General features: G+C 35.8%; 1 protein-coding gene across 1 annotated transcript; it reads right to left on the reverse strand.

Annotated features, from left to right (window-relative positions):
* Positions 1-2,611: 2,611 nt before the first annotated feature.
* LOC146137540 (uncharacterized) lies at positions 2,612-3,824 on the reverse strand. The gene is made up of 4 exons (XM_083394235.1): positions 3,623-3,824; positions 3,389-3,462; positions 3,122-3,194; positions 2,612-2,894 (listed from the first exon to the last, which is right to left on the reverse strand). Exons 1-4 carry the CDS (start codon positions 3,807-3,809, stop codon positions 2,818-2,820), a joined length of 411 nt encoding a protein of 136 aa, XP_083250361.1. The 5' UTR covers positions 3,810-3,824; the 3' UTR covers positions 2,612-2,817.
* Between the last annotated feature and the right edge of the window lie 19,531 nt (positions 3,825-23,355).

Raw genomic sequence — 23,355 nt, forward strand, 5'->3', positions numbered from 1 at the left:
TTTGCGATTTTTTCATTTGTGTTTTGTCGCCGTTTGATTTCGAAGAAAATTAGATTCATCGTTTTAATGATCAACAACAAAAATACCGACCGCTAGTGACGCCCGTTTTTTAACTTTGTCATGGGCGTTTTTCGCAGAATCGCCGCGTCACAATTACTCACGCGTGCACTTGGTTTGTGACGTAACAGACATTGAGCGCGAAAACACAACTTGCGATGGCGCGAAACGTGCCGAAAGTTTTTTTGTGATTTCACTTCGGAAAGCTTCCAAGGCTCAATTTAACCGCCAAAGGCAAACTAAATGTGACTAAAAATACAGTGGCAGTTAATGAACGCTCTTTGGGCTATATTAATCATTACTTATACATTAGTTTAGTAGTTATATCGCCGAAAAAAGCGACCAAAAAACTGTCATTGATCCTAAAGTTTAAGTTATTTTCTAAAAACACTTAGCGGCACTATTCGTTATGACATAATTATATGCAATCAGTTATTTGGCTGTATTTGAGTTAGATTTGCCATTAACATTATCTATGAAAGTGCAAACATTCAACATATTTCGCAAGACCAATTTACTGATGTGTTCCTGTTTTTATGCTTTCGATGGAAGTTCATTTGACAGTTTTCCCAAAACCGGTTTGTTAAATCGTTCGCGTTGCAGTATGGAAAAACAAAAATAAACTGAAAACAATTGGCAGGTCCCCAAACCGCTTAACGAAGAGTTCCTGTTTATGCCTTCATGGGAAATTTGAAAAATTTGACGTGTTTTCCAAAATCCTTTCAATAACGTGGCTTTGTTTACAGTACAGTTATGAAAACTACAAACCATTAACCGGTTTCGCAAGACCAGTTTAATGATGTGTTCCTGTTTTCTTTCTATATGGAAGTTGGAAATATTGGACAGTATGCATCTTTAATACATCTTTCGTAAGCATTCAAACGACTTCGCATCATACGTTTAATAGATCATTCCCGTATATAACATTTACAGCAATTTAATTGTTTTAACCAACCATGCAATATCTGCTTTTTTAAATACTGAAACGCAAAAATAATGTTAAATGTTTGTTGAACTAAATATGGAATGTGTAAGCCTACTCAATTTACATTTTTTTTTCAAATCACATAGTAAAATAAGGGCATTTTAGTTGTAGAATTACCTAATTCTTAAAAAGTTAAAAATAAACTAAATGTAATATAGAATTACATTTTCATTATTTCACAAGCAACTAAGTTTAAGAATGTTGATGGCAAATATTCACTTAAAGGTGATATTGGTATGTTACGCTATATGCTTTTTAGACTGTAAAATGAGCTACAAGTCGTTTCAACCAGCAAAGAGTATTAATTCAAATTTTGTTTCGACTGAGAGACTAAAACTGCCATAGGGCAAAGTGCCATTTTTGGTAAAACACTCATTAGATTAGAACAAAAATTTAAACACAAAGGCCATTCAAAATTAGATTAGAATTGGAACTTTGCTTTAATTCAATAAATTAGCCAAATAAAGTTTTCTGATTGTAAAAGTCTGGTGCTACTGGGCTGAGTTTTACATTTGCGCGCCTCTGCAAAAAAACAACTGCAAAAGGTCATCCCAGAATGGGCCAAGTTTGTCGGGGATTTACCGATTGAGATAGAGTCAAGAAAAAAGTGTCGGCCGCATTGCTATATGACGTCAAATAACTTGTTTACGTCGATTCGTCCTTGTCAGAAAAGCGACTTTGCCTTGTAAACACGCCGCGCGCAACATTCAATTCAACTTTAGTTCCTGCCGTAAGACGGCTTCTCCCTACTAGAGGTATGACTATGTACGTGCGATACATTGCATCTTATTCCGGCGCCCGACATTTTGGGCGAAAATTTAGATAACCCTACATGAAAGCTTCGTTTTAGATCCTTAACCTTGATTGGAATGTCTTTCAGAGTTTTACAGATCGAAGTCTATATATACCAGTTTGTAGTACGTGCAGTAACATTTGCTTATTGTGCCCTTATACACTCCAAAGTATACTTTGAAATATTCCCATAATTTGGATACAAATTTGGCGATAACCTGGTTATAATGTATAAGCATTGAAAAAGCACAACAACATGAGAACCGATTTTAGTTTGATGTTGAAAATGAATAAAGAGTTATTCGAAACGTTCAAAATGATACCTACTTCTGTATGGGCTTTGATATTCTTATTACGTCTTACTACAACCTCCAACCATTATGCTCCAACGATTTTAGTTTAATCTGTGTTTTTTCGTATTTGGTAAAAAAAATGAATTACAAATAAAGTTTGTAATTTGATCAGGGATGTGCTTATAACTCAGTTCTAATATTTCCACAATCACATTTGCTGAATACGACATTTTCGTATAGCAATTACTGCGAGCCCTAGTTTAAAAGGTTAGTTGTAATCAAAGCAAATTAGCAAAGGTAAGTTTCTTCAAGACATAATTTCACCATATCCTTGGTAAATTTTTCACGCTGAACTTTATTAATTTTGCTAATTTGACCATAACGTATTGACGTTAATTGTAATCAAATGAAGACGTATTTGTCCCCCAACGTATCGACTATCGTTATCGGATTGAAACACAAAATCAAGTTGTACATTTTACAGTGCTAATGCATGAATAATTTATTGCCACAGCGCTTAGAGCGACATAAAAAAAACAGCTCTTCATTTTCGTATAAAAAATAACTCGTATAGAAAAGCACACTGAAGGTAAAATAAGTTAGCGATATAAAAACACAACTATCACAGCGACAAAAAACGAATCATACTGAAGTTTGAACGCTATACGAGAACAGAAAAAATGTTATCCTTTATTCAGCGAATTTGGTGTCCACGACCTTGCGTCCACAGTTGTACCCTTGTACACCCTGGCAGTAAGCGCAAAACACTGCAAAATAAAGAAAGGTTTAGAAAATGTGCTTTAAATGACAAAATTGGCTAGATTGTTTTTTGTGTGAAACAACGTCTTATAGATCTTGCATATAGTGATAAAGAAGAGAAAAATCGTTCTTAAAACTTGAGTAAGCATTTTGATTTCCATTAAAAATTGCTTTTTAATCTAGTTTTTATAAAATTTAAATACAGAAAATTTGTATTTATCAAGTAAATACTTACGGAAATTTCGTGCGAGGTTGCATGTCGGTTTGAAGTTCTCGTCAGTAGGATCGCAAAATCTCGGGCAAACGTACTGAAAACAAAATAAAGACGTAAGAACTGGGGGGAAATATATTACGCCAGTGCTTCTTACACGGATTAGTAATTAATTTTAAGCGTAAGAAGAAGAAAACACGTCGCCTTGTTAAAAAGGTAATAAGTGTGAACTTAGACCCACCAAATTGACCGTTTAAGAAGTAAAACAAAAAACATATAACTGTTCCTTACTTTGTGAAACTGTTCGATCGTTATCGTGACCGCCTTTTTTCTGGTTGTCGTAGCGACTGGTGCCGTCGTAGGAGCTAAAACAAGATAAAAGCCAATTAGTTGGTGTTCGCAAAACAATAAAAATCCAATTTTGGTTTACATGCTTCTTAAATTGCAACCAATTCCTTTTAGCAAGTTAAAAAAACACTTATTCGAAACAAGATTAACGTAATGCTAAAACGTAGCTTTTTATACCTGCAAAAGCGTTTGCCAGAAGAGCGCAGAGAATAAAAGCAGCGAAGACAGGAGCGCGCATTTTGTTTCTTTTCTTGTAAAGTTCGGCGACGATAGAAATTAAACTTGAAGACTGATTCTTGGCAGTTTCTCCTTTATCAGGCACTTGTCGTCTTGGTTGTCTGACTGTCGAATGATAAACTTCCATCGCGGACCTTGCAATTTATAAAAAAATCGCCCACCCCCTCCTAAAATGATTCGCTATTCAAATTCTCCCCGCGCACGCTGGCCAAGGGTTTTTCCCCTTAGGGCCTGCTGTACCAAATCGTGAATCATGCTTTATTCTTGTAGCTTGAAGCCATATTTCCTGCCCTGACTTTCTTCAAGGCACTCGCCTGCTCTTTTTTCTCTTATTATCTCTACTTTTTTCTCTTTGTCTCGCTCAGTCTCTCTCTCTCTCAGTCGACGGAATAAGCAACGCACGACTATTGCTGTTTGCCAGCGCGCCGGCCCAATTATGAGCATTTCGATTTTTTCTTTGGCTAGACTGCGAAAACTTTTGTGCATTTTGCCGACATCATTTACGGCGAACCGCCGTAGCAAGGCAATTAGCCAGACGTGCGCCGATTTACCAAATTTCTATGAAACTGTTCTGCTTTTAAAGCGGGAAAATGAAGCTGTTCGACTTACAATAACCATTCAGTTTTGTAATTTGATTTCAATCACTTTGATTTAACGCCTAGCGCACGATTTTACCCGGTGTTTATTGCTAACTTTACGATCTACCAAAATGACTTTGAATATTGGTATTTTCCATTTCTAAGCTTTAAAAAAGACTCAACTTTTTCTGCTTTTTATAAAGCAATAAATCTTAACCTGTTCAATAAATGACAAAAGTTTGGTGATTAGTTGTGTCAAAACATCTAAAAAAGTAACAACGCGGTTTTAAGTGAATCAATAATTCTATATCAGCGACAAAAAACTTGACTTTTGAACTGTAGCTTCGTCCTAACACCTTATAAGGCAAGGACACTTGTTGTACAAGTGTACCGCAACGTACCAAAAGCACTCCCGTAAACTTTCAACTGTTTCGTCACACTCGAACCCGCATAGTAGTGGGCTTTTATGTCGTCACAGGCAGTCGGTTGCTGTTTAGGCTGAGATTAGACTCGGGCACGAGTTTGTTTATTTTTAAACTCCAAAACGACCGATTGTGCTGTCATAATGCCAGCCGCTCCTATTGCTACACTTTGGGCGGGGTGACGATTAATTTTAGACAGAAGCATTCAATATAGATGCTAGTTCTCGATTCTGCAACGACGCAAAGTTATTCTTGGCAACGCAAGGCTGCTTTTAAACACACTCAGTCGAAATAAGCTGGGTTCAGCATTTTAAACGTATTTGCGTCAAAATCGGACGTTCGGAGTTGTGTGCTAATTTGATTTCTGAACAAATCTTTTACGGTTTTTCTCACGTGTCTGTTGCCGATTTGGCAAGCTTAAACTAATCGTAAACTAACGAACAATAAAAAGTTGTTTTTAAAATGCGCTCGGGGTTTTAACCGTGTTTTCCTTTTTTAAGTAAAAAGGGAAATTTAGGGCTGTGTGCTAAATAGATTTGAACATGTAAGTTTACCAAAACCAAAAACAACTTTTTTACGTGACGATTACCATTCTGGTACTGCAAAACTAAAAAGACCAAAATTACCTCATTTCAATTAAAAAACTAATGAAGTTGTTGAACAATGTATGCGAGTATAATCTGTGAGTTGCATTTCTCAATATTTTTCCTGAACTAGCGCTAGCTTTTGTTTTAACCGAAGAATATTTGTAATTAATTCTACTAGGGGCAATTTTAAAATTTTACAGGAGTAATTTTTACCATGACAATACGGGATTCTAGTTTTAACTAACCAAACAGTACCTATCTTTGAGTATGAGATGATAACGGAGTGCAGCATCAAAACCCAGCATGTAATACTTGAAAACTTTAATTGCAATCCAACGAGTTCTATTTTGGGATACTGTAAATAGAAAGATTAGGAACCCCCCTAGAATTATTTGGAACAGAATCAATTACAAACGGTTTCGGGTAACCTTGAATTGCCCTCGTGTTGACACAAGACCATTTGCAACGTTGCAAGGTTTTTTTTACCCAAATGGCGGCGAAACCGAATTTTGTTTTTTAATGATTGGCCCGAAACTGGAAAAGTCATTGCTGCAATTACGTCATCTTGTTTGGGGCGCACAGTTTAAGAAAACCGCTATTGCGATGAGATTAAAGAACAACGCGGAAGTCGGGTGTAAAAAATCTCCCGTTACGTCAGTTCCGCATTTTCCTTTTGTCCACCAGGATCTATATAGGCGCTGCAAATGAAATTGCGAAATTTGTACGTTCCAAATTTGTCAGAGTGGATTTTTTGGAACGAAACGGAAAATTGCAAGTATCCGGAGAAGGATTTAACAAACACACGCACTTTTAATGAATCAAATGCGCATTTCCTATGAGTCTTGACGCAGACAAGTGCACGTTTTAAGTGCGTTTGGTCAAGTTAATAATTATGATTGTATAGGCTACTGGGAAATCCGGTTTCCGAAAAATACCATCACAAATTATTGGAAATTCGATTCCGCAGACATTTTTCTTAATTCTTGCTTAAAACGGGCAACGCGTTGGTAATAAGCTGTTGAAATCAAAACTGAGTGTAGCGTTTCATAAACATGAATGTTCCAACTTCTTATGACAAATGGATTTAGTTCACAATATATGTTCAACACAAAGCTAAAAAACAACAAATTTATGTCTAACACAAAAAGTTTAAAAATCTAGACTAGAGGGAAAAAACATGAATTAACCCCGACAAAGTTGTTTGAAAGGTGCGAATTCTTGTTGAATAACCTGCAAAATGGAGTTGTTTTTTTGTAAAAACTTATGTTCCGATTACACCCTACAGAATTGTGAATGCGCAAAAGTTTGTCAAAACTTGGTTGTTTTTTGCCATAATATTTATATCTGTAGCTTAATACATCAGCATTTGTTGCCAATTGTTTTTTGCTGCATTCGTTACCTTGGTGTACTTTGTGCAGCGACAGCCTTTGAAAACAAGTAGTTTTTAGGCACATTAGCTGGAGGTTGTTTTTAGATGCAATATGTACATAATTAAAGTCGGTAACATGATGTTAAATACAAACGAAGATTTATTCCAAACGTTTGCAAAACGCTACCTACTTGTTTTGATATTTAGCCTACATTTTATTTAGTATTGTTTGCATTTTATCTAGGCCAGTCTAATACATTACTCAGGCTCTTAGATGTAGCATTTAAAAGCAATCAACGTTTAGCAGCGTAGGCAACTGTTGACAAACAACTTTTCAGACGGCCGCCTGTACACGGAAATACAACAACCGTTTCACCAGCTGTACATCACTCTTCGACCGATGGGCTATAAGTCGCAATGGCCCTTTTTCGCTGCTGCAAAGAGATCGAAAGTGACGTAATAAGGCACGAGAAAATTGACAGAATTTTCTATTTCAAGAAGTCCCAGGTTTTCTTTTCCAGTCATGTTACCTTATGACTTTCGCCTTAGCTCTGCAAGTTTTTTAATAGCAGCAGCTTCAAAGCCGTTTTAACTATTTCCCACCTTATTTTTTACACATTTTTATGATAAAAGAGAGCTGGAATGCTTCATAATGTCTTGTGTGCTAGAAATTAAAAAAGGCAAGACTTTGTCTTTCAGTAATGCTGATTTGTACGTCTTACCCACGCTTTAAAAGTAGGCGGTATTTTTACACTGTTTTCCTACTTTTATTTGGCACAAAAAAGGGCTAAATAAGTGAAAGTAGGATAATTTATTTTAGTCATGTGAACTGGAAGCTAAAAAAAAGCACAAAGGATTGTTTTTTAAGTCATGTGTTTTTGTCAAAGATATTATAACCTATATAATATTTTTGGTTTTTGTGAAGCCCTGCCTCTTATATAAAAGCTTAAAACAGTAGGTCCAACTTTTATCTTATCTTTTCATGTCGAGGGCCATGAAAGGAGAATGTATACTAAGCCTATCGCTGCTTCGATAAGCAAATTGTTGTTGCACTGCCGTTGGAATTCCCTTTCCGCCGCCTACGCCACCTTAACGTCTTCAAAACCCAGCAGGGGAACTAATGTTGAAGGGGATTTTTTCTGATACATGTTTTCCAAAAAGTGGCCGCGGTTAAATTTAGTATTGCGATAATTTTGGTCAAAGGTTTAACTGATTTTTTTTACAAATGTTTCTATTTATTAGATTTGTTTTTGTTTTTTTAAATGATGTTCTACAAAAAGTAATTCCTTTGTCTTTACTTGTGATTGGGTTAAAGATTTGCAAAACTATGGGAATTTTAAAGTCGATAAAACGTCATTTCTAAATTAAACTGGTACAAATTTCCAGTTTTACCAGAGTATTACTGATTTCGGGGAAAGGTTTGGTGAAAAAATCAATCTTCGTAAGAACATTCTACAAGATGGTTAAACCTAAACTAAATGCAATATTTTATCGAATGTGTGTTTTTCTGTAATTATGGCTTTACTTTGTTACAGGACAATACGCCTATTGCTGCTTCGATAAGCAAACTGGTTGTTGCACTTCCCTTAGAATTCACTTTCCCGCCTACGCTTAACGTTTTCAAAACCCGGCAGGGGAACAAATGTTGACGGGGAATTTTTCTGACACATGTTTTCCAGAAAGTGGCTGTGGTTAAATTTAGTATTGCAATACCATGGCCAAAGGTTAAACTGTACTTTTTTACGGCTTCTGATATTTTAAATGGTTCGACTTGGCGGTATTTATGTTTGAAATGATATCTTGCAAACATTAATTATTTGTTTTACTTGTGATTGGGTTTAGGATTTTTGAAATATTATAGGAATTTTGAAATTAATGAAACGCAATTTATACATTAAAGTGATTTCTATTTCTACCTAAAGGCGTGTTCACCTATTTAAAAATATTTACTGGTTTGGATAGCTATTGACTTGGACTACAGTTTTTCGGTTTTTAGGAAAAGGTTTGGTGTAAGTATCAATTTTCGTAAAAACATTCTACACGATTGTTAAACATAAACTAAGTACAATGTTTTATCGAAGGTTTTTTTTGCTAATATTACATTTACTTTATTACAGAACAACAACAAGTGTGTAGTTAAAGTTCTGAACTTCAGAGATATAACAGATTTGGTCTCGTGAGTTTGTTGCCTCAAGAAAAAGGCTATAACAGTAACCTCAACAGAAGGGAGTTAGTCCCACTGCACACGTTTGCATCATGGTATTTTTCACCTTGCTTGTTCAATAGAAGCATGTTCTATAACGTCACCATAAAAAACTCCCCGTAAAGATGTGCAACCAATTTCCCTCGAAAGAAATTCCCAGTAATGCCGAGTCACGACTGTTCAATAGCTATCGCGAACTTGTGACTTCCTGCAAAGTGGGGCATTTGGGCAGGTGCTTGTCTGTGAATAGCTCCGCGCAATTCGCAACGCACATGGCATATTCCCCCACTGGTTCACTCCGAGTAGGTAATCGCTAACCGCAGACTAGTATGTAATCGCTAACCGCAGACAAAAACGGCCGACTCCTGTAAGCTTATTTAATGGAATGCGTAAGTCAATTGAGAGTCTGTTTACCAGTGGTTCTCAAACTTTTTTAGCTTGCGTCGCAATAAAAACAATTGGCCGTATACGCTTTTTAAGTTGTTTCCAAAAACGTTTCATTCGTTAAAGACGTTTATAAACAAATAAGACAGTAGCTTTCATAAAGTATATTTTATTAAATATGGGCAATGTCTTCCAATTTAGTTTTACAATAAATATTGGATCGCGGCCCATAGGTTGTGAAACACTGTTGTATCCGTAAATTACAAAAAGTCCCGCGCAATACTTAAAGATCTCTAAGCTTAAATTAAAGGAACACTACAGCGCGACGGACCAGTGATTGAAAATCACTGCCCTAAACTTAAATTTCCTAACAAATCTGAAATGACGGTAATGGTGATAGGAATGCGGTTGAAACGCCACATTGAACACAGCGGAAAAGTTTTTATTCTAACATTAATCATTCAGAGCTGAAAAAACGTTTTTTTTGTAAATGTTTTTTTGAAAAGTTACCGGACAAAAGTTTCAAAAGCATCATAACTAAAATAACGATTTAGTAAATAGATTTTTAAGCATCATAACTAAAATAACCCTTTAGTAGATAGATTAGATGGATTTTGTTTTTTTGAACCTCCACAACTATAAGGCAGTACAAAGTCTACAAAGAACACACAGTGTAGGGAAAAGCGTCAAAGTATAGTAACACACAGTTTAGGAACCACAGCTATAGGCATATAGGTGGCAGATGACGTGTGTTGTGTGCCGTGTGTGATGTCACGTTTTGCGCGTAAAGCCAAGAGCCCGCACCATATTTGGTACAGCAATAACCAAACAAGTGGCAAAATTTTTATTGCCTGAACTTTGAACCCCGACCGTTTTTACGGCGTTTTCCTAAAAAAAATGTGTAGGTTAGTTTGAGTTTATGACGTTGCCTATTTCCGTCTGGCTTTACCAGATGTAGGCCTTAAACACCCTTTACGGTAATTTCCGGCCTCCTTTGTAGAGTATTGGAATTTTCTTGTATTGATGACAAGGCATATTTAATTCTTGCTTAAATAGCCTTTGCTTAGGTCACCAACCCTTTGGCTTCCAATCATGTACAATAACAACCACGTCATAAAAAAAGTTGTATAGTCTTATTTGGAAAAAGGAAAATAAATGCGTCACGTTTTCCAAATTGAAGGTTTTGTCAACTTAGAGCTAATCAATACACTTTTTAAGCTTTGCCCTTTAACCCCATTTCCTTGAATGCACAATCACTTTTTATTTGGCACATTTTAGCATGGAAGTTCTTTCTGGCTGAAGAGATTTCTAAAGGTTAGTTGTTTTATGCGTTTTGTGACGTCATACAGCTTAATGTCTTTATTTCCCCCAAACCAAAATTCTAGATTCGCCGCTGACTCTGTGATTAACATTTGTTCTTTAAAAATGTAGCTTGATAATAAATTGCAAAGCCAGATCCGTGCATAGTGTACCCAAGTTTTTTTTGAAATGTACATTATAATGGCTTTTTTAAATTGAAATGTATATTATGGCTTTTTCAATGATATTACAAAACGATGGCTGGCCAAGATCGTCAGCCCAAATTGAAAGGTCCACGTCGCCCTGTGCGTTTAACACCGATACGCAAAACGGAACTCGTCTTACGTGCATTGTATTTAATTGCTATTTCGCTCTCCGATTAAAACGTGTTTGCAATGCAACGTAGAAATGCTTACTATAATTGTGGTACAAGGTACACGCTTATGAAAACGTTTTATTTATCCCATCGTAACGATTGACTGGCAATACTAGACATATATTTAGCGACGAATTGACTTAGGTTTGAACGATTGAACTTTACCACATACCCGTACTATACAAAACAGCATTGAAAATAATACGCTAAAGTTTAGAGGCTACACCCTTATTAAATCAAATCTTTAATGAAAAACATGTCTCATGTATACTGCTTTTTTGATAATAACTTTAAAAGAAGACTGGTTCTTACTTAATGGGAGCAGGTTTTACATTATTTGCCCATTTAGTTATTGTTATTTTAATATATAGTGCAGTGCACTGTGTTGTAAACAAGTCATTTAAAAATGACGTAACTACTAGTCGAGTCATTTGTTAAACAGCTGAAGTCCAAGTCAACAAAGTTAGCAATATAACCGTTTTACGTGCCAAAATTGAGATAAACTGTTGTTATGAAAACACGTAATTTCAATGTTAAATGAAAACACTTAATCTCAACCCAAGTCATTGACTTAAGGCTAAGCCATAACAACACTGTTACTGCGAATTTAACTAAACGACAGCTGGCCAAGTTTCAAGGGCTTGTTACACTCTAGTGGGCGGTAAAGGGAAGTTGCTAGCCGCCCACTTGTTTATGTTGAAATCGTGCTTAGTTACAACGCCCTTTTGAAAAAATCTCGTTATAATACTGATGCAAAAAACGAGAACAGTTAAAACCAACAAGAACTGTGTAAGATTCTGCACACCGAATCGGCTTGGACATTGCTTGCTGGAAATGCAGCATGAAAATATGCGTGGAATGCGAAACAGGCAATTTGTAAGGCCACTTGGCTACAATTATATGTCTTGCCGGTTTCGATAAGTTTTAACATGCCGCAAATTGCGATGAAACAGATTTTCACTCGGTCATTTGATTTTGATTTTTTATCGTTTACTTGTGCCGATTTACGTTTTTAAATGAATTGGCAAAACTATATAGCCTAAAAGAAAAACCTGTGGGCATTAGCGCCTCTGCAACTTAGTAACCGGCCACCCATAGTGCTGTTACATGTAATTAATTGCAACATGAGACATTTGCTACTTGAGAACATTTGAGAAACTTACACGGACGTGGTTGGGAAGCTATTGATATGATTCACCACGCCACACTGTAGGTTTGCGATTAAAAAGTCCCAAACTTTAACTGCGTCATACAACAGTTGTAACTGCATCATAAAAAGACGCTTCACACTATCGTAAATAGAGTGATAAAAAATAATAGCGTGATAAAAAAAGTGGAGGAGAATGGCCCACATGACTACTACAAGCTGCCATCTTGTCTAGATGTGGTGTCGCTTGCAGTTATAAAAAGATTGTCAACTTTTCTCTTGTTTGTTAAAGCCTTTTTTGACTTCAATAAATACCATTTTATTTCTTGTATGTTTATGAAGTTAGCGGTTTTTTTCGAAAATATGCCACGTCACATCACCTTACTTTAAAAAACCTCATTCCAAACCTTTTTTTTATTTAACTGCTATAAATACTATTTTATTTCTTGAATGTTTACACTATTTTTTTATAAACAAAATTTTACTTCTTTAAATACTAATACTCTTTTATTTCTCTAATTAAACAAAAGTGTTGAAATAAGTTTAATTTTAAATAAACTTTAATAACGTTTTTTAATAAATTTATTCTCCGAAACCAAGCATGGAAAAGGCGATCTGAAATACTACGGAAATGATACATCCGGGAAGCACATCCATTTGCATATTAACTAGTCAAAACCAATAGCAATTGTGGCGCAACCAAAACGTAATTAAAAAGTTGCAGCCAAACGCCAAAATTAGGCCGTATTACTAATAAAAAATACAAAGCTTCTAAATTGTGAAATCCACGGCGAGACAATTTGCATTTTAGGCGAGGGGCACAACGGAAATATGACTCTTTAGATTTATATGGTGCCTTAATATTACGCGCAACAACTAAAATGACATAATTTTGCTTTTTTGACCGGAAGTGTGTTTGAATGGGAAAATTCTATCGACGAGATTTCTAAATTGTGAAATCCACGAGTCATTAATACGGATATATGTCTCTTTAGAATCTATAGATTCACTTTATAGATGATACAGCAATTTGCGCGTAAGCTAATTTAGCACAATTTTTCCCTTTGACCGGAAGGATGTTTGGGGGGAAAATTAGTCGAACTTTGCAATCAACGACAAATATGACCTATGTAACCGAACGGAAGCGTTCGACGCGATTTTCTAACCCAATGTGACGTAAAAAAGAAACCAACTACAATCGTGGCGCAATGATTTGAATGCTTTGACTCACAAAAAAGCAGCTGGAATTCTAGACGCATATTGGCTGCTTAAGTTCGACGACATTGGTTTCATTTCCCTACAGCGGAAGTCGGTTTCGCCTAATTTTCCTTTTGAACCTCCCCCCCCCCTCACATTGTTGTCGATGGTTTGTTGGGCAAAGGGAGTTTTGCGCAGCATTTTTTGTCGTGACTAAGCTCGCGTTTCGCGATGACTTACGAGCGATTGCTGGAAATGCCCGGGCGTGACAAGCCAAATGTTACGTGTTGATCAACACTTAACAACACTTAAACACCCAAATTAATTAATTGCCATAAGCCAAATCTTAGAGTTCATTAAGTGATTTTACGATGTGATAAATAGGGTTTTAGATTACGCCTTTCAGCTTTCGTTTGCCAAATATGTTCTTCTGTTACATAATATCATATTTGATGATGTAAAGTTTTCCGTATTGTTGTGTGTAAAATTCCTGAGTTTTCCTGCTTCAGTTCGCCTCGTTTCAAACTTGACACCAAATAACAAATTACCCGCTCGAAATATGACAACTGATTCGGAGAAATAGACACAGGCTGTTATAGAAAAACGACCGACAAATATTTGTGTCTGAGAGCACTTCATTGGTGTCCAATTAATTAACTAATCGTGTTTACGGCCGAATTTGTTTGTCAAAAACACATAAATTTAGAATGGGGATTTCTGCATTGTCATTGTTCGTTTAGAATACGTAAACTGGGTTTAAGACGCTAACAATACGTAAACTGTGAGAAGTCTCGCTAAACTTAAATGACCCTAACCTATAGAGTCTTGTTCGAGTCTTTAAGTCATTTATTCCGTTTCATAATCACAGAAAACCGAAAACGTGGGGCCTTGTTTAAGGCGAAACAATATGGGCAAAATGTCACAACATTAACAAAAATTGCATAAGCAAGTTTGCAATGCTATTTAGAATATGGAATTTTATTTGGCTACTGCCAAAAGAATATTTAGACAACTAAAACTATTTTAAGCGTTTTAAATTAAAATTAGAATTAGATCATTTTAGTTTTCTCAAATAAGATTACAATTTTAATTTCGAATTTTTGAAAACTAGAATATAAACCACAATTAAAACTAAAATTACTTTTAATTATTTGCAATTAAATTCCTTTCAATCGAAATTTATTCTCGTAAAATGTAAATGGCAGATATTTCTGAGCTAATTTTCATACTTTTAGCATAGCCTTTGATTTTCAGATTGTAAAAATCACCTACAAGTCGTTCTGACCAAAACGTATAAATTAGAATTATTGTTTCGACTGATAAAAACCCGAAATTAGATTAGAATCAAAAATTAAAATTAGAGTAGCCTACAGAAGTCATTCACAAATTAATTAGTATTAGAATTAGCCTCATTTTGTTCAAATTTATTGAATTACAAAACTTGAATTATCTAGTGGTCCAAGTCTATTGAAGAGTGCCTAAATTTTAAACATACCTAATTAGTTAAAAAAATAAAGTCTTTTGGCAATTTTAAGTATGTGTCCATATCACGCCCGTTGCACGGCTTTTGCCTAACGTGGCATAAACAACAGTGCACGCTATTTTGCAGATTTAAAAATAAGGGTCGCTTCTATTTCGGGAAGCAATTAGAAAGCTGCGGTGTTTGCTTCGTGTTTTCACGCGTTCTACAAATAAATTGAGAAGCTTTTAATTGCGCGCAAAAAGCGAATCAACAATTTCCGAATACGGCCATGTGTTGTGTATTGCTTTTCAAGTATAATAAATTCCGGTTTTTCGCGTGCCAGAGAATTTTCTTCGAGCTTTTAGGAGTTTCCGTTCGCTATTAATAAGCGTATAACATTTCACGTCGAGAAATTTGGACGTTAAGTGATATTATCGATTCCAAGAAGCCTATAAAGCATCTCGGTCAACCACTTGGGGAGATAGAGCGCCGAACGACTCAAAAATATTAGGATATACGAAGCAGGTGGTTTCCAACCAGGGGTTGGTAAATGGAAGCAGGGGTCTATGCACTGTTGTGTTTTTTCGGTTAGGTTCAGTTTTAATCAAATTTAAACCTTATAGTGGAACAATATTTGTCCGTAACTAAACAAAGGGTGAGAACCACTGCAATTAACCAGCCATTAATTTGAGAAGAGTCGGATTATCGTCTTTATGCAACATTTTTATATAATTTTTTTTTAAAGGTTGGGCCTTTTGCTTAATTCAAAATATATTTTCCGCTCTATCACAATGATTAAAAGTACATTTTTCCGCTTTGTCATAGTACCAGGTAATTTCGCGTCTAAATTGACGTATTTTTTGGCCGAATAGCATACAACGTTAGTTGAAAGGACGAACGGCAAATTTTATTGTGCTACGCTGACGCTTTTTAAATTGTTTAAAAATAGTATCAGTAAGAGCGTTTCTCCAACGGAACTTAAGCTCAGTTTAGCAGTGGGCGGTTGTAAATAAAAAGAAAACGATAATAGCCGAAGCGATCTGTGGAAGTTTAAACAAAAGTCGGGAATTTTAAAATGTGCGTTTTGTTCGCGTTGACGACAAGCCACATTGTTATAAACGTAACGCTTGCCGTGTATATTTGCTCGGTTTTGCGTCGCAAGAAATGAAATGAGTCATCAAAAAAACGGAACGTGAAATTGCGAATCGCACGACACAATAAAGTTTTACTCAAACAAGTTTACAATCTGAATTAGGTAAGCGCTCCCGGAGTACTTGCGTTAAAACCCAAGTCGTCTTGGTTGTCTTTGTATTGACAAAATCGCGGGGGGGGGGAGGGGAGTTGCTAATGCTGCGTTCGCAATAGCCACTGAAGTGGTTTTACACTTTGTACTATTCATCCAGTGTTGCAGACGAAACCTAGCTGTTTTCCCTCCTTTTTTAGTTTTAAAACAATTTATTATTTTTCATAATTTGGTATCTTAAAAATTTAGTATTATTAAAACTTATTTCTATTCATAACTTAATAAGTTTAGTATTATTAAAATTTAGTTTTATTTATAATTTGGAATTATTCATACAAATTATGCAAAGAGTATTTTTAGGTGTAACGAAGATATAAAAAAAAAATAAAGAAGCAATACACTTCGCATTAGAAGGGCTACTTTGCGCCCCACTAGAAAAAATTGAATTAAAATGAACGCATGTTTGACGTGCTTTACGCCGTGACGTATTTAAGTATAAACTACTTTTGAAGAGATTCGCGCACTGCGCACAAATCAAGTGTTTGACCAACAACGAATTCTCAATTCGTTCAAAAGTCGCTCTGCGTATTATTTGACGACAAGATACCTTACATTATACGACCTTTTTTTCAACCCATACATCATACGACCTTACACCAACATCGGAACATCATATAGCGCTGAGCTAATTGTGGCGTAAACAGAATACGGTTGTGGACCCCAATTCTGTTTCGCCAATTCGATGACATCACTTTTTCACACATCGATAAGTTAGAGTTTTCGTCCGCCTTTGTTCATATATTGTGCATGCGACAGCTGTAGGGTGGAAAAATTCCACGCCCTTCGTTTATATATTTTGTGCATGCGACTCTGTAGTCGAACAGACAGAATCCACGCTTTCATTTCTGCTTATCTTGCAAAATTTGGGTAATATAACTATAGTCTCGCTATTAGACATAACAGAACGACGCCTTAATACCCCTTACAAATAATTTTAATCCAAATTAAATATACTTATCCATGTCGGCCATTGGGTTAGCTGTAATAAGTTGCGCATATGCATATTTTGCAGTATAACACTACACGTTAATTTTCAGCTGTAAATCGGTCCCTCAAAGTAAAAAAAGTACAATCATTTTTAAAATTTTCTACATTCGGTAAGCCACTGATGTTGATGTTGATGTAATGATTGGCGTAATGATCGAAATGCTTTGACTCACAAAAAAGCAGCTGGAATGGCCGCATATCAGCTGGTTAAGTTCGACGACATCGGTTTCATTTCCCTACGGCGGAAGTCGGTTTCGCTTTATTTTCCGTTTGACCCCCTTCACATTGTTGTTGATGGTTTATTGCGAAAAGGGAGTTTTGCGCAGCATTTTTGTCGTTACTAAGCTCGCGTTTCGCGATGACTTACGAGCGATTGCTGGAAATGCCCGGACGTGACAAGCCAAATAACAAATTACCCGCTCGAAATATGGCAACTGATTGGGGAGAAATAGACACAAACCCTTATAGAAAAACGACCGGCAAATATTTGTGTCTGAGAGCAACTTAATTGGTGTCCAATTAATTAACTAATCGTGTTTACGGCCGAATTTGTTTGTCAAAAGCACATTAATTTAGAATGGGAATTTCTGCATTGTCATTGTTCGTTTATAATACGTAAACTGTGCGTATGTCTCTCTAAACTTAAATGACACTAAACTACATAGTCTTGTGGCGAGTTGTTAAGTCGATTTTTTCCCATTGTTGTAATCACGAAAAACCCAAAACGTGGGCCCTTGTTTAATGCGAAATAATAACGCAAAATGTCACAGCAGCAACAAAAATTACATAAGCAAGTTTGCAATGCTTTTCAGAATATAGGAAATTTGTTTGGCTACTGTTTTAGAGCATATTTAGATCACTAAAAATATTTTAGTTTTTTGAAATTAGAATTACAATTATATCAATTTCATTTTCTCAAACAAGATTACAATTAGGAGTACTGCGTTTTTGGAAGTTATAATATAAACAACAATATAACTAAAATCACGTTAAATTATTTACAATCAAATTCGTTTAAATCAAATTTTATTCTCGTAAGATGTGAATGAAAAATAGTTCTGTGCTAATTTTTATACTTTTAGCATAGCCTATACTTTCCAAATTGTAAAAATCACCTTTTCAATTGCAAAAATCACCAACAAGTCGTTCTGACCAAAGAGTATTAATTGAAATAATTTGTTTTGACTGATGGAATAGAAATGCCGTTGAACAAAGTAGCACTTTAGATGAAATATAAATTATTTCACAAACCCCCCGAAAATTAGAGTAAACAAGTCATTCACAAATTAGAGAAATAGAATTAGCCGCATTTTGCTCAAATTTATTGAATTAGAAAACTTGAATTATCTAGTGGTCCAAGTCTACTGAAGAGTGCCTAAATTTTAAACATACCTAATTAGTTAAAAAAAATAGTCTTTTGGCAATTTTAAATATGCGTCCATATCAGGCCCGTTGCACGGCTTTTGCCTAACGTGGCATAAACAACAGTGCACGCTATTTTGCAGATTTAAAAATAAGGATCGCTTCTATTTCGGGAAGCAATTGGAAAGCTGCGGTGTTCGGTTCGTGTTTTTGCGCGTTCTACAAATAAATTGAGAAGCTTTTAATTGCGCGCAAAAAGCGAATCAACAATTTCCGAATACGGCCATGTGTTGTGTATTGCTTTTCAAGTATAACAAATTCCGATTTTTCGCGTGCCCGAGAATTTTCTTCGAGCTTTTAAGAGTTTCCGTTCGCTATTAATAAGCGTACAACATTTCACGTCGAGAAATTTGGACGTTAAGTGATATTATCGACTCCAAGAAGCCAATAAAGCATCTCGGTCAACCACTTGAGAGAGCTAGAGCGCCAAACGATTTAAAAAAATAAGGATACACACGTGGTTTCCAACCAGGGGTTGGTAAATGGAAGCAGGGGTCCATTTATGCATCGAAAATCGGGTGATTTCGTTGAAAGCCGGGCAACACTTCTTAAAATCGGTATTATTGTGATTTTGGTTAGGTTTAGATTTAATAAATTTAAACCTTATAGTGGAACAATATTTGTCCGTAACTAAACAAAGGGTGAGAACCACTGCAATTAACCAGCCATTAATTTGAGAAGGATCGAATTATCGTCTTTATGCAACATTTTTGTACAATTTTTTTTTAAAGGTTGAGCCTTTTGCTTAATTCAAAATATATTTTCCGCTCTATCACAATGATTAAAAGTACATTTTTCCGCTTTGTCATAGTACCAGGTAATTTCGCGTCTAAATTGACGTATTTTTTGGCCGAATTGCATACAACGTTAGTTGAAAGGACGAACGTCGAATTTTATTATGCTACGCTGACGCTTTTTAAATTGTTTAAAAATAGTATCAGTAAGAGCGTTTCTCCAACGGAACTTAAGCTCAGTTTAGCAGTGGGCGGGTGTAAATAAAAAGAAAACGATAATAGCCGACGCGATCTGTGGAAGTTTAAACAAAAGTCGGGAATTTTAAGCAATGTGCGTCTTGTTCGCGTTGACGACAAGCCACATTGTTATAAACGTAACGCTTGCCGTGTATATTTGCTCGGTTTTGCGTCGCAAGAAATGAAATGAGTCATCAAACAAACGGAACCTGAAATTGCGAATCGCACGACACAATAAAGTTTCACTCAAACAAGTTTACAATCTGAATTAGGTAAGCGCTCCAGAAGTACCTTAAAAACTCAAGTCGTTTTGTTGTATTGAGAAAATCACCTAAAGGTACAGTGTAATAAGGAGCTGGTAATGCTGCCTTCAATAGCCACTGAAGTGGTTTTACACTTTGTACTATTCCTCCAGTTTTGCAAACGAAGACTAGGTGTTTATAAAAACTTTGAAAGCATTATTCATAAAAAATTATGAATATATTGTTCCCAAAGTATTTAAAAATTTAGCAATATTAAAATTTAGTAATATTGAAAATTTAGTATTAATTAAAAGTTAGTAATAATAAATTTAGTAATATTGAAATTGGTATTATTCATAATTTAGTAATTTTTTAATTTTTATATTCATAAAATGTAGTATTATTCATAATTTAGTATTATTCATACTAATTACGAAAATAGTATTTGTTAGGTAGAACCCTAAATATATTACAAAAACAATGATAGAGAACCAATACTTCTAGCTTAAGGAAGGCTATACTTTGCGCAACACTAGAAAAAAAATAATTAAAATGACCGTGAGTTTGACGTGCCGTGACGTATTTAGGTATAAAAATAGTTGGGATTCGTTGCTCTGTACACACATCAAGTGTTTGACCAACAGAGAATTGTCAGTTCGTTCAAACGTCGCTCTGAGCTTTTATTTGACGACAAGATACCTTACAATTACATCATACGACCTTTTTTTCAACCCATACATCATACGACCTTACACCTACATCGGACCATCATATAGCGCTGAGCTAATTGTGGCGTAAACAGAATACGGTTACGGACCCCAATTCTGTTTCGCCAGTTCAATGACATCACTTTTTCACACATTGACAAGGAGTGACTTTGTTGTCTGATGGACAGAATCCACACTTTTCGTTCTGGTTATCTTGCAATACTGGGCGTTTTAGGTAATATAAGTATAGCCACGCCTAACATATAACAGCACGACGCCTCAAGACCCCTCAAAAATTGTAATAATTTTAATTCAAATTAAATATACTTAATTAAACATGTTCGCTGTAATGAGTTGCGCATATATATATTTTAGGTTATAACACTACACGTTAATTTTCTGCTGTAAATCGGTTATAAAAAGTCAAAAAAGTACAATCATTTTTAAAAGAAAATATTTTACATTCGGTAAGCCACTGATGTTGATGTCACTAATGTTGCTTAAGTTCGGACGAGGTCTACTTTTTTCTATAATGATGCCAACGAGTTCTTTTTCTTCTATTGTTTAGTTTAATCCTGTAGGGACTGTAGATGACTTTTAGGCAAAATATATTTCTCTTAAAATTTTATAAAATTCCTGACTTCGATTACTTTGAAAAAGTTTAAAGAATTTTTAGATTGACGTTAACATTGGGTATAACATAACATACTACAAGAACTGTTCATGAATGCTTATGGGATAAACTCGGTGCTATTTCGGGTGAGATGTCGTACGCCAGGGGGATTTTTTCAGACCTTAGAACTAGGCCATTCGCCCCATCGGCAAATGACCGACATGCCACTCGCTTTACGACATGCTTACGTTGGCTCAATGGTTGGCAAACATTTGATTAACACACACACACGTATTGGAAGTTGCTTAAATAGTGGTAGCACAACGGATCCATTGTCCATTGGCGGTTACCTCACCGCAATCGCAACCATTGGTTAAATGCGTTTGCTATAAAGACCACTGGTTGTAGTTGAAAGGTGAACATTAACTGGCGCAATGTTGCATTACAGGTCAGTATGGGAACATGGTACATTCCCCAATTTCCCCCTTTTATCACCAAGCAATTTTAAAAAGAGTTGTGAAATTATAATGTGAAGCCAAATGCATTGGCAGTTTTACAACAGGATTGAATCTATTTTGATGGGATCTAAAAAGAAATAAAACACCTTCGGGGGCCCTTTGGGGGCCTTTAGAATAACCTCAGTTGTTTTTTGAAAGATAGTCTTATTTAACTTTTTAATTAAACGTCTTATAGATGCTGGAAAGGATATGCGACAAATATAGGCTAAGCCCACCAGCTGTGGGACATTTAGGCCAAATTGACTCACACACATCGGACTACTAATTAAGTCTACATCACATTCCTAACCTTGTCAAACCGCAGCATTTAAAACAGGCAAAAATTCCGACCAGCTTCTTTATAAATATCCGCCCTATGTGTTTGCTGCAGATATGGTCACATCTAATTAAAAACAATCCGGAAATTTATGTGTGCGTGCTAAATCAATCAGCTTGCCAAAAAAGGTATTCGAACCGATTATTGCCAAAACAAAAGCAGTTAAAGCGAAGCCCCTCGCTTTAACTAGAAGTGCTGATCGTACAAATATTTTAATTTTCGCCAGGGTTTTTTTCCTTGCATTATTGTCAAATAAATTTAATAATCGCAATTTGCGTTCAAGCTCTGCTCGTCACTGCCTATTGAGAAAGGGGCACAACACTGTAAGTAGGAAAGAAGGGTTTGAAATTAGGGCATCATGTTGTCGTAACGTTACATCAGAATTATCACACATCTGCGATTAAATGCAAAAAAATTCCAAAATTTTAAACTAATATTTTGAGTAAAATTAATCTGGTTTTCATTTTAAATTGTTGCTTTATTTAAAAATAAAACCAATTAGGGTCATTGGCTAAGTCCTAAATTAAACATTACTTAAAATAGACACAATAGTGTTTAGAATTTAAATTGGTAAATAAAGAACCAGTTTTGTAAACAAGACATTTTGAAATAGCTCAAGTTCCAAATATGAGTACTATATACGTCAACCGAAAAATAACAAAAACGCAATATACAGCAAGAAAATTTTTTGATGTGCACATATTAGGTTAAATTTTAATAGCACAAATTTATTTAAATATGTTTAAGCTGTTTGGGTACACTATGCACGGATCTGTAATGTAGCTTAATAATAAATTTCAAATCCAAAAAGGTCGAGTAGATAGACAGCATCTTGTTTAAGACGTTTCGATACGAACTTGTATCATCTTCAGTTAGTGTGACTGAAAAGCAAATCAAAGCTTCACTTATAAAAGGTAGGACGCAATTGTTATCATCAGAGTGTTTACAGTTGGAGTTGGAGAAATTTTAAGCTGTTTGATTCCATAACTTAAGTCCAAGCCAAGTCACTTTGGTCAAATGACTTAACTCATGTCAAGTCATTGGAAAACAATGACTTGAATCTTTACGGAAGTCATTAAAACCAGGGCTGGGGAGCTGGAGCCGGAGCTGGAGCCCGGAGATAAGCATTTTCTCGGGAGCCAGAGCCGGAGCCGGAGCCATTGTTATTATTTTTGTGGAGCTGGAGCCGGAGCGATTTTTATTATTTTTGTGGAGCTGTTACGTGCTTAATTAGTAAAGTCGTAACAGGAGCTGGAGCCATTTTTTAATTTGTGGTGCTACAGCTAAGAAATTATATTTTTTTCCATCTCCAATGTTAGGTAGCCAAAAGCAATTTTTAAAACTTGCCATTGAATAAGTGACTGGTGGCACCGGAGCTGGAGCCGGAATCATTGGGTGTATGTTTGATGGCTCCGGAGCTGGAGCCGAAGCCAAAGGATTGAGTTTTACTACTTCGGAGCTGGAGCCGGAGCCATTTAATAATTGCCTGATGGCTCCGGAGCTGGAGCCGGAGCTAATGCTATTTTACGGTGGCTCCCCAGCCCTGATTAAACTGTTAAGGATAATTCTT

This window comes from Ascidiella aspersa, chromosome 7 (assembly GCF_963924565.1).
Source record: "Ascidiella aspersa chromosome 7, kaAscAspe10.2, whole genome shotgun sequence".
In the NCBI taxonomy this organism is placed as follows: domain Eukaryota; kingdom Metazoa; phylum Chordata; class Ascidiacea; order Phlebobranchia; family Ascidiidae; genus Ascidiella; species Ascidiella aspersa.